The 17,339-nt window shown below is 44.4% G+C and overlaps 1 protein-coding gene across 2 annotated transcripts in view; it reads left to right on the forward strand.

Annotated features, from left to right (window-relative positions):
* LOC112229969 (RNA-binding motif, single-stranded-interacting protein 3-like) overlaps window positions 1–17,339 on the forward strand; it is a 216,824-nt gene that overhangs the window by 167,443 nt on the left and 32,042 nt on the right. For both annotated transcript variants that reach the window (XM_024396140.2, XM_042310237.1), the window contains exon 7: window positions 9,373–9,479. In XM_024396140.2, coding sequence (XP_024251908.2) covers window positions 9,373–9,479 — 107 coding nt within the window. The remainder of the gene's footprint in view (window positions 1–9,372; window positions 9,480–17,339) is intronic.

The raw sequence follows: 17,339 nt of genomic DNA on the forward strand, positions 1-17,339 counted from the left end.
CTGCAGTGGAAACCTAGGCCCTATTCCCACCACGAGAGATGGAGTCTGAGGAGCGGTAAGGGCAAAATGTTTTTTTTGTCACCTCTATCAGAATCATATTGGAATCCTATTGGGCAAAGTTTGGATCCTATAGGACGGAACCAGAGCGAGAACTGGCAGAACAGAACAGTGCCACGCCCTAACAGCCCATAGCATTGGAAACGTCTGTCTCGGACACACATTTAAATTGTAGCTAAGCAACACTTCAACCATGCCGTTTGTAAATAAACGTGGTGAGAGCTGTCTGCTGTATACATCTTATTGAAATGTGTTCGACTACTAGAGGATTGAGATCACGCCATTAGACTTGGCACCTCCCCCTCTACACCCTGACGTGTTTATTTATTTATCTTGGTAACGTTAATGTTTGGAGTGGCTGGTTGGTCAGGGGAATTAGCCAGTTAAGCTAAATTGAAGCTCTCCTCCTTTAACAGTTTTCCTTGTACCGCAAAGATGTTTGCCCCAGGATTTTCCCACTCTACTCTCACTGCCAGTGTTGCTGTGTGCGAACACTCAAGATAAAGACGAAACTTACTTTGCTAGCACTCACGCTAAATGCTCATTCCTACTGTAGCTTCTACTTTGCTAGCGCTCACGCTAAGGCTAACCATATTGTAGGCTTACTTTGCTACCTTAGTCAAGAAATCCTATAGGATTAGGGATTTTTTCAATAGAATCCTATACAGTGACGATATTAGCATGTACATCTTGGTGGAGCAAACCCCCCAAACATGTGCATACCAGCAAAGCCACGACACAACAAAATACTAAACAATACATTTAATTGAACTATAACGGTGACAAACGGTGCCCACAAACTGTTAGGGCCTACATAAAGCTGTCCCAACAGCAGAGTCCCACCACTGCTACACCTGGCAATCCTATAGGTTTTGTAGGATTGTGTCACCCCAAAAATAATCCTATTAGAACACTCAAGCTAAAGGCTAATTCATACTGTAAGCCTACTTTGCTAGCACCGAGATCTACCACTCAGATTATTTTTTAAACATCACTTAAAAAACACAAGCCTTTGAAACATTAACCAATTAAAAACAGTTTTGTAAGCAATGAGGTTTGTGCAGTAGGCGATAGGCCCAATACGTTATCACTGCATATTGGCTATGCCTGAATTGCCCTGCCAATGTTGTTCTTCTCAGATCATTCTGAAATTATATATTTTTTAAAATATGATCACACTGGTAATAAATCATTTATTGTATATCTTGAGGCACAGCCACGTAAGCATAAAAATGTGTTTATTAGTTGTTTTTACTGGACTGATGGCCTGCATCTGATGGTCAGTCTGAAGGGAGCGTCCAAACACTCGTACCAACATGCATTTGATGTGTTATGAAAGTGTTAACAGTGCTGAATAACAACTTAAACATGAACTTACTCGTGAAAACAGCAGCTCTTTGTTGTATTCGTTGAGTCTCTCTCTGATCATGGTTTTAAAAGTTTTTAAATCTCACAGTATCCTCTTTGCTGTGTGTTCAATGCTTCTTTTTACAGGGTAGGCGGAGTTCTTTCCTTCAGACACATTACATGGTTCAAAATGGGAACCCTTTACCTTCGCGGCGCTAGGACTGCTGAATCAAGTGCACCTTCCGCCAACAGCGCGAAACAAATAAAAGATCAATAGGAATGCAAGGCTTTATTGTGTTTTTTTTTTTTACAGAACTGTTTGGTGATGATAGACCTTGGAGATCGAATGCCTTGAACATTCTAAAGGCTAGATCTTTACTAGAACATTGGTGAGGCCACTTTGCCATGCTAAAGGCTAACCATACTGTAGGCCTACTTTACTAGAACATGCTAAAGGCTAACCATACTGTAGGCCTACTTTGCTAGAACATGCTAAAGGCTAACCATACTGTAGGCCTACTTTGCTAGAACATGCTAAAGGCTAACCATACTGTAGGCCTACTTTGCTAGAACATGCTAAAGGCTAAACATACTGAACACCAAGTTCATTTGCAGTATGACCACCAGTACAGTACACGTTTTTCAACAAAATATTCAAGTTATTTAATTTGATTCTTATTCATGCAACTGCTTGTCTTTGAATTAGACATAATAATATGACGTACAATACTACATAAAATGTTATAATAACACACAGTTTTGGGGGATTTTCCTGGGATTCACAGCATCTTTACATTGCTTATTATGCTAATTAAACGTAGAAGGAAAATATATTTGTAGGTACAGCTATTGTTGTTGCAGTTGACACTGTGTTTAATATGTGTTGCAGATGCACCAGATTCTATCCTATGGCTTTGTAAATCTGATAGGATTTTCTTTTGGATCCTATGGGATTTTTTTTTACCAGGGTAGCACTCATGCAAGTCTTTACTGCACCTCTGAAATGTTGGGTGTATTAACCTACTGGCTGTGCCAATTCAGCAGTTTCAATGGCAGCACCGTTTTTAGTGTGCTGTGAGTGTGAGTTAGTGTAACAGTTTAAGACGTGGATGTGTGACATCCATGTCAACAGGCAAGCAGCTAGGCGCTTTCTACTTTTTGGGACCGAAAAACTCCTATCCACTTAGCTTTCCAGCTGCTTCACCTGCAGTATGACTTATTCAAAGCATGGATACACTATGATATACTCTATGATATACTGCTGTATCTTAACGCCATGCTAAGCTAGTAAGCTTGACGACACTTCGTCTTCACACACAGCCTTTGTCTGAGTGCATCTATTTATCTAGTCCGAAGGTGGTCTTTGTCTGTGTCCAACCCTCTCACATATCTAAAGCTGGTCATCATCATCCATTACTGATATATCATGTACTAAAACCAGACAGACCTGAGACCTGGGGGCCATGATGCAGTACAGCATCTGCCCAACATCCATCAGCTTTGTTTATTTCTCTCAAATCTGTCCTGAGACCAGTCTGTCTGCTCTTCAGCCATGCAGAGAGAAAGCGAGGGAGATGGGACTACTACATTACATTACACTTGTTAAGTGTGCAATAGCTCATCGATCAGCCCCTACCACCTCTCTGCATTGAGAGGGTCCTTTCCCGTGATCCATAATAACATCTCAGACCAGGACGGCTTGGTGGCGTAACACATGAGCCCCCTATGGAAAACGCTGGGGGCGATCAATATCCATACACTGTGTAACCATATTGGCTCAGAGAGAGGGAGAGAGCTTTGTTGACATCCTCGTCCTCCTCCCCGTCTAAAATATGGATCAGGAAAAATGGACCCCTCTCTCTCTCTCTCTCTCTAGCTGCATCCGCTTGTCAGGACATGTCATTGAGTCGAGCGCTGAGCGCTGCCCGTCGCAGCTGTCAGTGAAAAGGCCGACAGAAAAGTCCGTTGTTGTGAGCACTATTGACGCAGAGCCGTCAAATCCCTACCCTTTGAGAGGGGCCGCCGCTTCTTCTGCCGGGCTGGTGAGCCGTCTGCGTCTAGCCCACGAGGTGGGGGGAGTGGTGAAGAGGAGGGGTTTGGGTGGTGGGGGCTTATGTTAACCTCTACATATGAGGGATATTGTCTGGTCGCTTATTTATGCTCTGCCGCTTCCCTCCACATCCCCACTATTCAACCAGATTGTCTCTTGGTGTCCAGACTGAGTAGGGATTTTCTCCCTCTTTGTAGACTTATTACTCAGACAGACATCTTTGTCTCTCTGTCTGCCTTTCCATTTCTCTTTGTCTCTCTCTTACTTTCTGTCTTTCTTTTCTCTGTCTCTTGACAAAATGATGGTGATTCATTCAACTCTCCCTGAAATCAATAGGTTAACCATTCTGATCCTAATTAGGCCATTTTTAAATAATCTATTAGAAATTCTTCCGAGCAAGGAGGAAGTAACGTGAAGCAGAATTCTAATGAAGCCTCATTCTGGAGTTATATTGTCTTTCATGTATACGAATAAGCAGTAATAGTAAAGGCAGTAATCAGAACTGGGGCGGCACACAATTGGCCCAACGTTGTCTTTATGGCGGGCTGGGCGCCTGCAAGCTGACTCCGGTTGTCAGTTGAACAGTGTTTCCTCCGAAACATCGGTGCGGTTGGCTTCCGGGTTAAGCAAGCAGTGGGTTAAGAAGCAGCACTGCTTTGAGGTTCATGTTTTTGAAAGACGCACGACTCGAACTTCGCCTCTCCCGAGCCCGTTGGGGAGTGGCAGCGATGAGACAAGATAGTAGTTACGAACTGGGGAGAAAAAGAGGGAGTTGTTGAACTGTAGAGTTGTATTTTAATGAATCCTATTCTGTGAACTGCACATAATGTTGTGGAGAGATGAATAGTCCTCTATCCATTTATCATTGACAGTGCTGTACCCGCACAGTACAAGGCCATGCTGGTTTGACTCAAAGCCTCCTCCTCCCTCTGCATTTGCCTTGAGAGAGGCCTCTTTTGTAACTTGCTTGATGGTTTAAAGCTGCTTGATTCAATGGGCCCCCACCCTGACACAGTTCTGGGCATTCCTGCATTGATTCTGCCATTCAGACTGCCAGATGTACAGTTCAACATGCTTCTGAGGAATAACAGGGAGAATGGAGGACGGACGTGTAGCATACTGAATTGATATTCACAAGAGATTATTTTAAAGCCAATAAGACTGTTGTTTTTGGTTTAAAGATGCCGGTCCATAAAAAAAGCAGTTAATGTTTTACGGAACTGAAGCGTAAGATGTTGGAAGTAGCTTAAGCTTTCATTGTAACAGTGCTGACAGACTTTCTGCACACTGTACATTCACTGTGATATGGAATACTGAAGAGTTTTGGTCGTACTGCTCTGTTTGAACCAAGAGTCTAGTCCTGAACTGGATCAGGGGTTAGAGTTGAATGATTAATTTAGTACCAGTCAAAAGTTTGGGCACCTATTCATTCAAGGCTTTTTCTTTATTTTTGACTATTTTCTACATTGTAGAATAATAGTGAAGACATCAAAAGTATGAAATAACACATATGTAATCATGTAGTAACTGAAAAAGTCTTAAACTAATTTTTAAAAAGCCACCCTTTGCCATGATGACGCCCACTCTTGGCATTCTCTCGACCAGCTTCACCTGGAATGCTTTTCCAACGGTCTTGAAGGAGTTCCCACATATGCTGAGCACTTGCTGGCTGCTTTTCCTTCACTCTGCGGTCCATCTCATCCCAAACCATCTCAATTGGGTTGAGGTCGGGTGATTGTGGAGGCCAGGTCATCTGATGCAGCACTCCTTCATTCACATATTGGTCAAATAGCCCTTACACAGCCTGGAGGTGTTTTGGGTCATTGTCTTGTTGAAAAACAAATGATAGTCCCACTAAGTGCAAACCAAATGGGATGGTTTATCACTGCAGAATGCTGTGGTAGCCATGCTGGTTAAGTGTGCCTTGAATGCTAAATAAATCACTGACAGTGTCACCAGCAAAGCACCATCACACCTCCTCCTCCATGCTTCACGGTGGGGACCACACATGCAGAGATCATCCGTTCACCTTCTCTGCGTCTCACAAAGACACGGCGGTTGGAATCTAAAATCTAACATTTGGACTCAGACCAAAGGACAGATTTCCACCGGTCTATTGTCCATTGCTCATGTTTCTTGGCCCAAGTCTCTTCTTCTTATTGGTGTCCTTAAGTAGTTGTTTCTTTGCAGCAATTAGACCATGAAGGCCTGATTCACGCAGACTCCCCTGAACAGTTGATGTTGAGATGTGTCTGTTACTTGAACTCTGAAGCATTTATTTGGGCTGGAATTTCTGAGGTTGGTAACTCTAATGAACTTATCCTCTGCAGCAGAGGTAACTCTGGGTATTCCTTTCCTGTGGCGGTCCCCATGAGAGCCAGTTTCATCATAGCGCTTGATGGTTTTTGCGACTGCACTTGAAGAAACATTCAAAGTTCTTGGAATGTTCCGCAATGACTGACCTTCATGTCATATAGTAATGATGGACTGTCGTTTTTCTTTGCCTATGTGAGTTGTTCTTGCAATAATCTGGACTTGTTTTTTTACCAAATAGGGCTATCTTCTGTGTACCACCCCTACCTTGTCACAACACAACCGATGGGCTCAAACGCATTAAGAAGGAAAGAAATTCCACAAATTAACTTTTAACAAGGCACACCTGTTAATTTAAATGAATTCCAGGTGACTACCTCATGAAGCTGGTTGAGAGAATGCCATCAGTATGCAAAGCTGTCATCAAGGCAAAGGGTGGCTACTTTGAAGAATCTCAAATATAATATATATTTTGATTTGTTTAACACTTTTTTGGTTACTACATGATTCCATATGTGTTATTTCATAGTTTTGATGTCTTCACTCTTATTCTACAATGTAGAAAATAATTTAAAAAATAACGGAATACCCTTGAATGAGTAGGTGTGCCCAAACTTTTGACTGGTACTGTACATACTTATTAGTCCTTTCCTGCAGTCATTGACCAAAAGCGCCCTTTTTGGTTTCATGAGTGGAAGGTTATTAATATTTTTCATAATTAATAACATTACGAACATCCGGTGCTTCTCTGTCGAACAGTTTTGTTATATTTCGGTTTTCTGTGTAATATTGGGATGCAAACTCAAAATTGAATACATTTCCACTCTATTTCTGACATGGTACAGGTGTCTTCTTTTTGTTAAGCCCATAACCATGTGTGTGAGGTGAATGCTTTTGTTTCAAAGTAGATTTGTTTAAGACCACCAGGAATTTCTCTGTGTGACCCTGATTTAGTCCACTGCATTAAAAGGTTAAGGAGTAGGAAACCAGGGTGCCTGATGTAAACGAAGCAGAGTAGCATTGGTGTGACTATGTGCCGGCATCCAAGCTAGTGAGGTCATTTCTAATCCAGCCACTTGACTCCAGGTGAAATGTTTCCTCCATTGCTGCTCATGCTGTTTGCAGTGCTGGCAACCTAATGTGTGTGTGTGAGAGAGAGAGAGAGAGAGAGGAGGGGGGTTGTGTTTCTCAATTCTGTTGACCCGTTGCTATGGCGACGCACATAAAGAACAATTAAGCGTTCTTGTAGAGTGCCTTGTTAGCGTCAATTGTTGACTTGGACCAATTTATTTTCCTCTTTCCTCCATTTTTTTTTGTCATTATGTAGTGCTAAATTGGTAGATGCAGGATTTTTTGGGGTCTCAGAATTGCACACATTGACTGAGGTGGCGGCCAATTTAAGCGTTGTAGCCATAAGCCAGTAAAGCCACAATATGGGCAGCGTACTGTAGGTCTTTATGCACTTTTCTGTTTCATTTTCCGCATAGGGTAGACAAGGAGGGGCTGAAGATTTTGGCCTTGATTTTTCAACAAATTGGCCGTTGTGCTCTGGGATCTGGAGGGACCTGGAGGCCTGCTCATGGGACGTCAGCGTTGCAGCATATCGGATCCACTACATTAGCCAGACTGCTAATTACCTCCCTGAGAGGACGGTCGGAGAGAGTTTTCGGAAGCTTTTTTCTTGTTTGTCCCAGCAACATCTCCACCCCTGTGGGTTGAAGTCTCAAGAGTTTGTTCCCCGAATCCCCTGCTCTTTTGCACCTTTTCCTCCCTCGTCCGCTTTTCACTCGCTTCATGTAATAGGCAAACAAATAATACCTCTGTGTGTGTTAGTCTGCTGCATCATCACTTGACCTAGGTTACAGTGAGGAAGCTGGTGGAGGGGAGGACCATTGTAATGGTCGAAATGGAACAAAGGGAACCTTCCACTGGAAGGGTCACTGTCATGTTCCTCTGTTGCATAGGGTGATCATATTAGGACAGCCACTGTCTCGTCAGTAATTGGGTCAGTCTCAACCGAGACTGTCCTGATATGGACACTGTAGTTGCTCTTATTCACATGGTGTTGTTGGCCTTGTCCTCAGTGTACTGAATTGCCTCCAGTGTACAGGGACTTTATTGTTGAGTCCCAAACATCTGGGGAATTGAGATTAAAGCATCAATGAAGCTCCTGTCTATGTCAAATTCGGGAGTGGGAGCTGAAAGGTCACTTCCTCACTGTCCAGCATCTCACGCCACAGACGACACCTGCGTTGGTGTCGTCAGGACGCCTCTAATGCGTACACGATGACAGGTCGCCCCGTCTGCCCGTCCACGCGGCTTGGCAGGTGCATGGAACAGCGTTTGAACAAGCCTGGCTCACGTCGGCCCGCAGCGCAGCCCTTGCGATTGATCCTTCAGCTAGCTTACTCTACTTCTCTCTCTCTCTCTCCCTCTCATCTCTACAGTTCCCTTCTACACAGAGATACCGATCTCGCTGACAAGCACAAAAAAAAACTAAAAGGGGACGGACACACTGAAGCCCTCCCGATCCCCGGCCAAAAAGAGCCAACCGTTTCTCACGAGTAACCGCTCAAGAAGGGCTTTTTCTTCTGTTTTTCTTTCTTCCCCTCCTTTCATTCCAGCCCTCAGTGGCTCTGTCTTTCCTCAGAAGGTGTTTTATCATCATCTGAAGGGCACCTGCTTCAGAAGTAGTGTGAGAATATGGCCTTTTAGAGAGTTGTCTCTAAGAACTTACGTGTCACACAGGAAACACAACATAACTTGTTACCGCAATTATATCTTGGTGCTCCTGCGATTATCTCGATAAGGGACCATATGGAGGAGTTGAGATCCCATGAACCGTCAATTGATAAACCGCAATTAGCTCATCTTAGTCCTTTTCCTCCTCTTGTGTGTGCGTATAGTCCATTCATATTTTGTGGCTACTTCCTGGGTGAATGTGTGGGATCTGATATTAAATAACAAAGGCGATGAATGGCTATGTTACCCCATGTAATATTTCTCCCTAAGTGACTGACAATGTTTCTGTCCATTCCCATTTCCTGACTGTCGCAGCTGGCGCGAGCACATGGATAGACTGCCTCCTGTGGTCACTCAGAGAACAACTCGTCCTAACATTCTCACCCAAACACTTTTATGTTTGTAGCCCGATGAGAAGCCTTGCTGGTTGCAGAGTGGGGGAAAAAATCATTGAGATGAAAAGTCGAACAGAAAAGCTGTTCTATAAAAATAGGGTGGATTGTATAGGAGGGAACGAGAAATGCCTTACAGAAATTAGCTTTGGCTGACAGAGTTCCCGAAACATTACCGTCTCTAAGCAATTTACGAGAGCGATTACTCTGATTATTATTTCAACAATACCCAGCTATGCTCTTTCAAGGGCTGCCAGTGGGGCTGTGGCTGGGGGAATGAATGGCCTTGCCAAGACTGAGCGTCTGGGAGTTTCACAAGGCACTCCACGGGAGGGAGGGAGGGAGGGAGGGGGAGGGAGGGAGGGAGGGAGGGAGACACATTTCAAAGGGGCTCGGGTTCTTCATAAGGGTCACTGTTTTAGTCGTCAATTTCTGTTTTTACTAACCCCTTCCCTCTCTATCTCTCTGCAGCCCCCAATGAGCCTTTGCTGTGCAAATTCGCAGACGGAGGGCAGAAGAAACGCCAGAGCCAGAGCAAGTACCCACAGAACGGGCGGCCGTGGCACAGGGAAGGCGAGGTAAGCCACTGACTCATTACAGCTGCCATTTTGGTTCCACAGGTACAGCCATCTGGCAGTTTCCATTAACCCTGCATTACATACCACCTACTCATGGCACTGGAAAGACGTTTGGCTCAAAGGCAGGCATTTAACCACTGAGGTAATGGAAGTCTTAATAAGGGGTAATTTAGGTCCATGTAAAACATGACCGTCTGTCTCCCATGTTTAAGGTTGGCGCTGGCAGTGAAAAAAGGTTGAAAAAAGCACTTTAAGTATTGATTCAAATCTTCAAAATAAGAAATATAAATTGCATTTCAAGGTTGTATGAGTGCCGAACATATAGGTGCTCCACCCATGGTTCATAGTAGTTTGGGCCTAGATATTGGATACCTAACATGTTCCGCAGTAGCAACCTGCAATGGGAAGGGCAGTCGGAGGGTTTTTCATGCGGTTCTACGCACTACGGAGAATATGAACTTGCAGGGCCTGACAGTTGTGCTGAAGCTGCAAGGTAGAAAGGAAAGAACAAGATATAGGCTCTCTGTGGAGATGGGCCTGACTGTGTGTCTTTCAGGAGACAACATACCCTCCAGTTTGTCTGCTTTGTTGGTTGTGTGTGTAATGGTTGTGTGTAATATACTGTGTGTGTGCGAGTGTGCGTGTCCATCACAGACTCAGCAGACCAAACGCCGAGCCCAGTGAGGCCTGTTTGCCCTAACACCATGTTGCTACAGAGCCTCACACACTGACAGGGTTAGCTGGCTACACTTGACGCGAGGTGAGAGGGGTGTGTGTGTGTGTGTGTGTGTGTGTGTGCAGCATCTGGAAAGAGGAAGAGAGAAGAAAGGAGAAAAGAAGAGAGGCAGCATCACGAGAATAGACAGAATACACCAAAACACTGGCTCTCTCTCATCTCCCCTCTCCTCCCCACACAGCGTGCTGATGAAATCTGCTGCCCTCCTTAGATTAAAAGGCTCGCCTCTCGCCCAACTACGTCTCGCATGCAGATTAACAACATGGTTCGTGTTTTTATCTCCGTAAAAAGGCCCTCCCATGTCCTCAGGCTCAACAGCTAGGAAGAGTCTTGCATCCCTCCCTCCCTCCCTCCTTGCTTCCCATTACTCTGGTTAAGGACATGAGTGAGTGGCTGGTGGAGGCTTAAGTGCTGGTGTTGTTGGGGCCTTTGTGTGTTCGTTCATGTGTGTGCGCGCACGTTTGTTCGTGTGTGTGTGTGTGTGTGTGTGTGTACTTACGTGTCAACGAGGCCCCCCCACAGTCATTGATCAGCAGCACAGCCAGCGCTGGGAGGTCGGTTTCATATGTGAGTCTGTTTATCAGACACTCTCCAATCCTTCACCAGGGGCCTCCCGTTCTGTGGCTAGATGAAGAGGGCCTCCCGTTCTGTGGCTAGAGGGCCTCCCGTTCTGTGGAGGGCCTCCCGTTCTGTGGCTAGACGAAGAGGGCCTCCCGTTCTGTGGCCAGACGAAGAGGGCCTCCCGTTCTGTGGCCAGACGAAGAGGGCCTCCCGTTCTGTGGCCAGACGAAGAGGGCCTCCCGTTCTGTGGCCAGATGAAGAGGGCCTCCCGTTCTGTGGCCAGACGAAGAGGGCCTCCCATTCTGTGGCCAGACGAAGAGGGCCTCCCGTTCCCTCCCTGTGGCCAGACGAAGAGGGCCTCCCGTTCTGTGGCCAGACGAAGAGGGCCGCCCGGAGCACGCCGTTTGCTACGTTCTCCATTAAAACCGCTTTTGAAGTCAGCCAAACTCCCAGAACACACGCAGGGGTCTAGTAGAGCACCCGTAGAGCAGCAAGCAACCACATTGTAGAGTGATTAGTCAGTCGTTGAAAAGGGGTCAGAAGTCAAATGGAGGTTTCTTCTAAGTGACTATGAGGCATGCAAACACTCTCTCAAACATGCGTTACACCTTACGAATGATGGGGTCTTACACACACATGCAAAACACACACGCAGTCACCTGGGTTCAAGCACACGTACTTCGTCTGAGTCACGCATGCTCACACGGACACGGGCACACACAACATACACTCATATGCACACACCATAAATCGTTACACACACACACACACACACACACAGTCTCACAACATCACACTAGCTCAAGTGCTTTCTCTTTGGGGAAAGTGTTAATGGCAAAACAACCCAGTTCTCCCGTGTGTGAAAGGAAGCCTGACTGATGTTTTTGGGAGAGAGGGTGTGTGTGTCTGTGTGTGCATGTATGTGTGTATTTCTGTCTGTGTGACCTACAGCCGGACACCAAGTCCAGTACAGGTGTCCTTCCAACTGCCAGAGGGGCCAACTTTCACTCCCTCACGAACTGTCACTTTCACTCCCTCACGTACTGTCACTTTCTCTCCCTCACGCACGGGCACTTTCTCTCCCTCACATGCTCCAACTTCCTCTCCAAGACACATACTGTCACTTTCTCTCCCTCACGTTCTGTCACTTTCTCTCCCTCACATGCTCCAACTTCCTCTCCAAGACACATACTGTCACTTTCTCTCCCTCACGTTCTGTCACTTTCTCTCCCTCACATGCTCCAACTTCCTCTCCAAAACACATATTGTCACTTTCTCTCCCTCGCGTACTGTCACTTTCTCTCCCTCACGTACTGTCACTTTCTCTCCCTCACATGCTCCAACTTCCTCTCCAAAACACATACGGTCACTTTCTCTCCCTCACATGCTCCAACTTCCTCTCCAAGACACTCTCACTTTCTCTACCTCACATGCTCCAACTTCCTCTCCAAGACACATACTCTCACTTTCTCTCCCTCACGTACTGTCACTTTCTCTCCCTCACGCACTGTCACTTTCTCTCCCTCGCGTACGGTCACTTTCTCTCCCTCGCGTGCTGTCACTTTCTCTCCCTCGCGTACTGTCACTTTCTCTCCCTCGCGTACTGTCACTTTCTCTCTCTCACGTACTGTCACTTTCTCTCCCTCACATGCTCCAACTTCCTCTCCAAAACACATACTGTCACATTCTCTCCCTCGCGTACTGTCACTTTCTCTCCCTCACGGACTGTCACTTTCTCTCCCTCACATGCTCCAACTTCCTCTCCAAGACACTCTCACTTTCTCTCCCTCACATGCTCCAACTTCCTCTCTAAAACACATACTCTCACTTTCTCTCCCTCGCATACTCTCTTTCTCACATACTCACATTTTCTCTCGTACATTTTTATTTGTCTTTCCCACACGTACTCAGACACACATCTTTTTCACATACACTTTTTTTTCTCTCTCTCGTCCTCATCTCACGTTCTTTTTCCTTACACACACATTCCCTTGCTCTCTCTCTCTTTGTACCGGACACGCCAACAGCATGCGTAATAAGTCATGGCGATGCAGCCGACCCTTATGGGGGACTGTCTGTGTGAGCCAGTTAGCCATGGTGTGGAATTCATTAACACATGGAAGTAAGGGCACCACGCATGGGACTTATCAGCCTCACCAGACAGCTGGCTATGTCTGGGATGGCCATTATCACGTACAGTGCCTTCAGAAAGCATTCATGCCCTTTGACTTAATCCACGTTTTGTTGTGTTACAGCCTGAATTCAGAATGTATTAAATATATGTTGTTGTTTTTTCTCTCACCTGTTTACACACGATATCCTGTAATGACAAATGACAAAGTGAAAACGTGTTTTTGGAAAGTTTTGCAAATGTATTGAGATGAAATACAGCAATATCTAATTTACATAAGGTATCACAACCCCTAAGTCATTACATGTTTCAACCACCTTTTGGCAGCGATTACAGCTATGGGTCTTTCTGGGTAAGTCTCGAAGAGCTTTGCACACCTGGATTGTACAATATTTGCACATTATTCTTTATAAAATTCTTCAAGCTCTGTCATGTTAGCTGTTGATCATTGCTTGACAGCCATTTTCAAGTCTGGCCATAGATTTTAAAGCGGATTTAAGTCTAAACTGTAACTAGGCCACTCAGGAACATTCAATGTCGTCTTGGTAAGCAGTTCCAGTGTATATTTGGCCTTGTCTTTTAGGTTCTTGTCCTGCTGAAAGGTGAATTTGTCTCCCAGTGTCGGTTGGAAAAGCAGGCCGAGCCAGGTTTTCCTCTAGGATTTTGCCTGTTCATAGCTCTGTTCCGTTTATTTTTATCCTACAAAAAAAAACTCCCTAGTCCTTGCCCTTCACAAGCATATCCATGACATCCACAACTATGCTTGAAAATATGAAGAGTTGTAGTCAGTGATGTGTTGGATTTGCTCCAAGCAATAACGCTTTGTATTCAGAACATAAATTTCATTTCTTCTTCTTTTTACCCATCTACCAATAGGTGCCCTTCCTGGTTGTTGTGGTTGAATCTGTGTTTGAAATTCACTGCTCTACTGAGGGAACTTACAGATTATTTCATGTGTGAGGTACAGAGATGAGGTAGTCATTCAAAAATTACTGCACACAGAGTGAGTCCATGCAACGTGTTATGTGACTTCTCCTGAAGCTTTTTTCAAGCTTGCCATAACAAAAGAGTAGAATACTTATTTCTAAAAACAGAATTCTAATTTGACATTATGGGGTGTTGTGTGTAGGCCAGTGATACAACATCTCTGTTTTTAAATTCAGTCTGTAACACAACAAAATGTGGAAAAAGTCAAGGGGTGTGAATACTTTGTGAAGGCCCACAAAGTAAACACATACACACACTGAAGCACATGCACAGATGCAGACACATAGACCTGGGCATGCAGACAGATGCAGACACATAGACCTGGGCATGCAGACAGATGCAGACACATAGACCTGGGCATGCAGACAGATGCAGACACATAGACCTGGGCATGCAGACAGATGCAGACACATAGACCTGGGCATGCAGACAGATGCAGACACTGGGCATGCAGACAGATGCAGACACATAGATGCAGACAGATGCAGACATAGACCTGGGCATGCAGACAGATGCAGACACATAGAGGGCATGCAGACAGATGCAGACACATAGACCTGGGCATGCAGACAGATGCAGACACATAGACCTGGGCATGCAGACAGATGCAGACACATAGACCTGGGCATGCAGACAGATGCAGACACATAGGCCACAGATGCAGACACATAGACTTGGGCATGCAGACAGAGGCAGACGCATACACACACAGACATGAACATATAGACTCAGGCACACAGTGAACCATGCAGTGCATTACATACCGTGATGCAGATGCATACACTCCGACTAGGGTTGAATGGCGGGAACCAAGATTTACTGGGATTTACCACCCAAAACCACTCTCTTTTCCCGGGATGAAAAACTGCCAGAAACCCTTAAATTACAATAAATGATGTATATGAACAGCATGGTGTGAAATGGAACTGTTAAATGATATGCAATGTCTAAATCTGGCTTCTTTGCGGCCTCTGCGTGATGAATTATCAACGCTCAGGGTGGGGACAAGACAGCCGTCTCAGTATGGAATCGCATGTTCTCTCCCTGCTTTATCATGGTTTGAACAATGTGTGTACTTCCAGTCCATATAGTACAGTATAATACAATACGGTACGGTAATACAGTTTACACTCAAATAGATTAGCCTACGAGTGCTAGTTTCGTTCATTTACCCAATAGAGCATATAACTAGCTACATCTATCTTGTGTTTTGCTGTCATGTTTAATGTGCAGTAGGAGCCTATCATATACTGTATGTATTGAATAATGGCACAATCATTTGGTCTTTTTTGGGCTTGCGCACGTTAAATGTCTTAAATGTAGGGCTCATAAAATGTATTTAATGTATGGCTCATCAGGCTCCAGTAGCATCAGGCTTACATTTTTTATCAAAGCTCTAATCAAATCCAGACTAGAGGTCGAATGGCCGATTAATTAGGGCCGATTTCAAGTTTTCATAACAATCGGAAATCGGTATTTTTGGGCGCCGATTTTGCCGATTTAAAAAAATACATATATATTTTTATACCTTTTATTTAACTAGGCAAGTCAGTTAAGAACAGTGGGTTAACTGCCAGCTCGGGGGAACCAATCTTGCAACCTTACAGTTAACTAGTCCAACGCTCTAACCACCTGCCTGGCTCATTGCGAACTAATTTGCCAGAATTTTACGTAATTATGATATAACATAATGTCAAACATACATTGTGCAATGTAACAAGAATATTTAGATGCCACCCGTTAGATAAAATACCGAACGGTTCCGTATTTCACTGAAATAATAAACGTTTTATTTTCAAAATGATAGTTTCCGGATTTGACCATATTAATGACCAAAGGCTCATATTTCTGTGTGTTATCATGTTATAATTAAGTCTATGATTTGATAGAGCAGTCTGACTGAGTGGTGTAGGCAGCAGCAGGCTCGTAAGCATTCATTCAGACAGCACTTTCGTGCCAGCATCTCTTCGTGCCAGCAGCTCTTTGCAAGCCTTTCAGCCTAATGGCTGGTGTAACCGATGTGAAATGGCTAGCTAGTTAGCGGGGTGCGCGCTAACAGCGTTTCAAACGTCTCTCGCTCTGAGACTTTGAGTAGTTGTTCCCCTTGCTCTGCAAGGGCCGCGGCTTTTGTGGAGCGATGGGTAACGCTGCTTCGAGTGTGGTTGTTGTCGATGTGTTCCTGGTTCGAGCCCAGGTAGGGGCGAGGAGAGGGACGGAAGCTATACTGTTACACTGGCAATACTAAAGTGCCTATAAGAACATCCAATAGTCAAAGGTATATGAAATACAAATGGTATAGAGAGAAATAGTCCTATAATTCCTATAATAACTACAACCTAAATGTTTATTGGAGGCTAAATAGATTTTTATTGATGTATTATATTAAGTTAAAATAAGTGTTAATTCAGTATTGTTGTAATTGTCATTATTACAAATACATTTTAAAAAATCGGCCGATTTAATCGTTATCGCCTTTTTTTGGTCCTCCAATAATCGGTATCGGCGTTGAAAAATCATAATCGGTCAACCTCTAATCCAGACAGACGTTTTATAATGCTTTGAATGACACTTTTGACGGGAAATACCGGGTTACCCGGGAGAAAAATGATTTATTCTCAGGATAGAACATTTGTAAAATACTGGAAAAATATTCAACCCTAACTCAGAAAAACATACCAGTACACAGACTCCCTGTTAGTGGAACATACAGGCACATATACTGAACAAAAATATAAACACAACATGTAAAGTGTTGGTCCCATGTTTCATGAGCTGAAATTAAAGCTTAATTCTCTCAAATTTGTTTACAACCCTGTTACTGAGCATTTCTCCTTTGCCAATATAATCTATCCACTTGTCAGGTGTGGCTTATCAAGAAGCTCATTAAACAGCATGATCATTACACAGGTGCACATTGTGCTGGGGACAATAAAAGGCCACTCTAAAATGTGCAGTTCTGTCACAATGCCACAGATGTCTCAAGTTTTGAGGGAGCGTGTAATTGGCATGCTAACTGCAGGAATGTCCAACCAAGCTGTTGCCAGATAATTGTATGTTAATTTCTCTACCATAAGCTGCCTCCAACATTGTTATAGAGAATTTGGCAGTACATCCAACTGGCCTCACAACCGTAGACCATGTGTAACCACCACCTCAACATCTGGCTTCTTTACCTGTGGGATCATCTGAGACCAGCCACACGGATAGCAGGAGTATTTATTTCTGTAATAAAGCCCTTTTGTGGGGACATACTCATTCTGATTGGCTGGGCCTGGCTCCCCAGTAGGTAGGCTTATGCACGCCCAAGCCCACCCATGACTGCGCCTTTGACCAATTATGTGAAATCCATAGATTAGGGCTTAATGAATTTATTTAAATTGAATGATTTTCTTATATGAACTTTAACTCAGTAAAATCGTTGAAATTGTTGCATGTTGCGTTTACA

Source organism: Oncorhynchus tshawytscha, linkage group LG31 (assembly GCF_018296145.1).
Source record: "Oncorhynchus tshawytscha isolate Ot180627B linkage group LG31, Otsh_v2.0, whole genome shotgun sequence".
Lineage (NCBI taxonomy): Eukaryota > Metazoa > Chordata > Actinopteri > Salmoniformes > Salmonidae > Oncorhynchus > Oncorhynchus tshawytscha.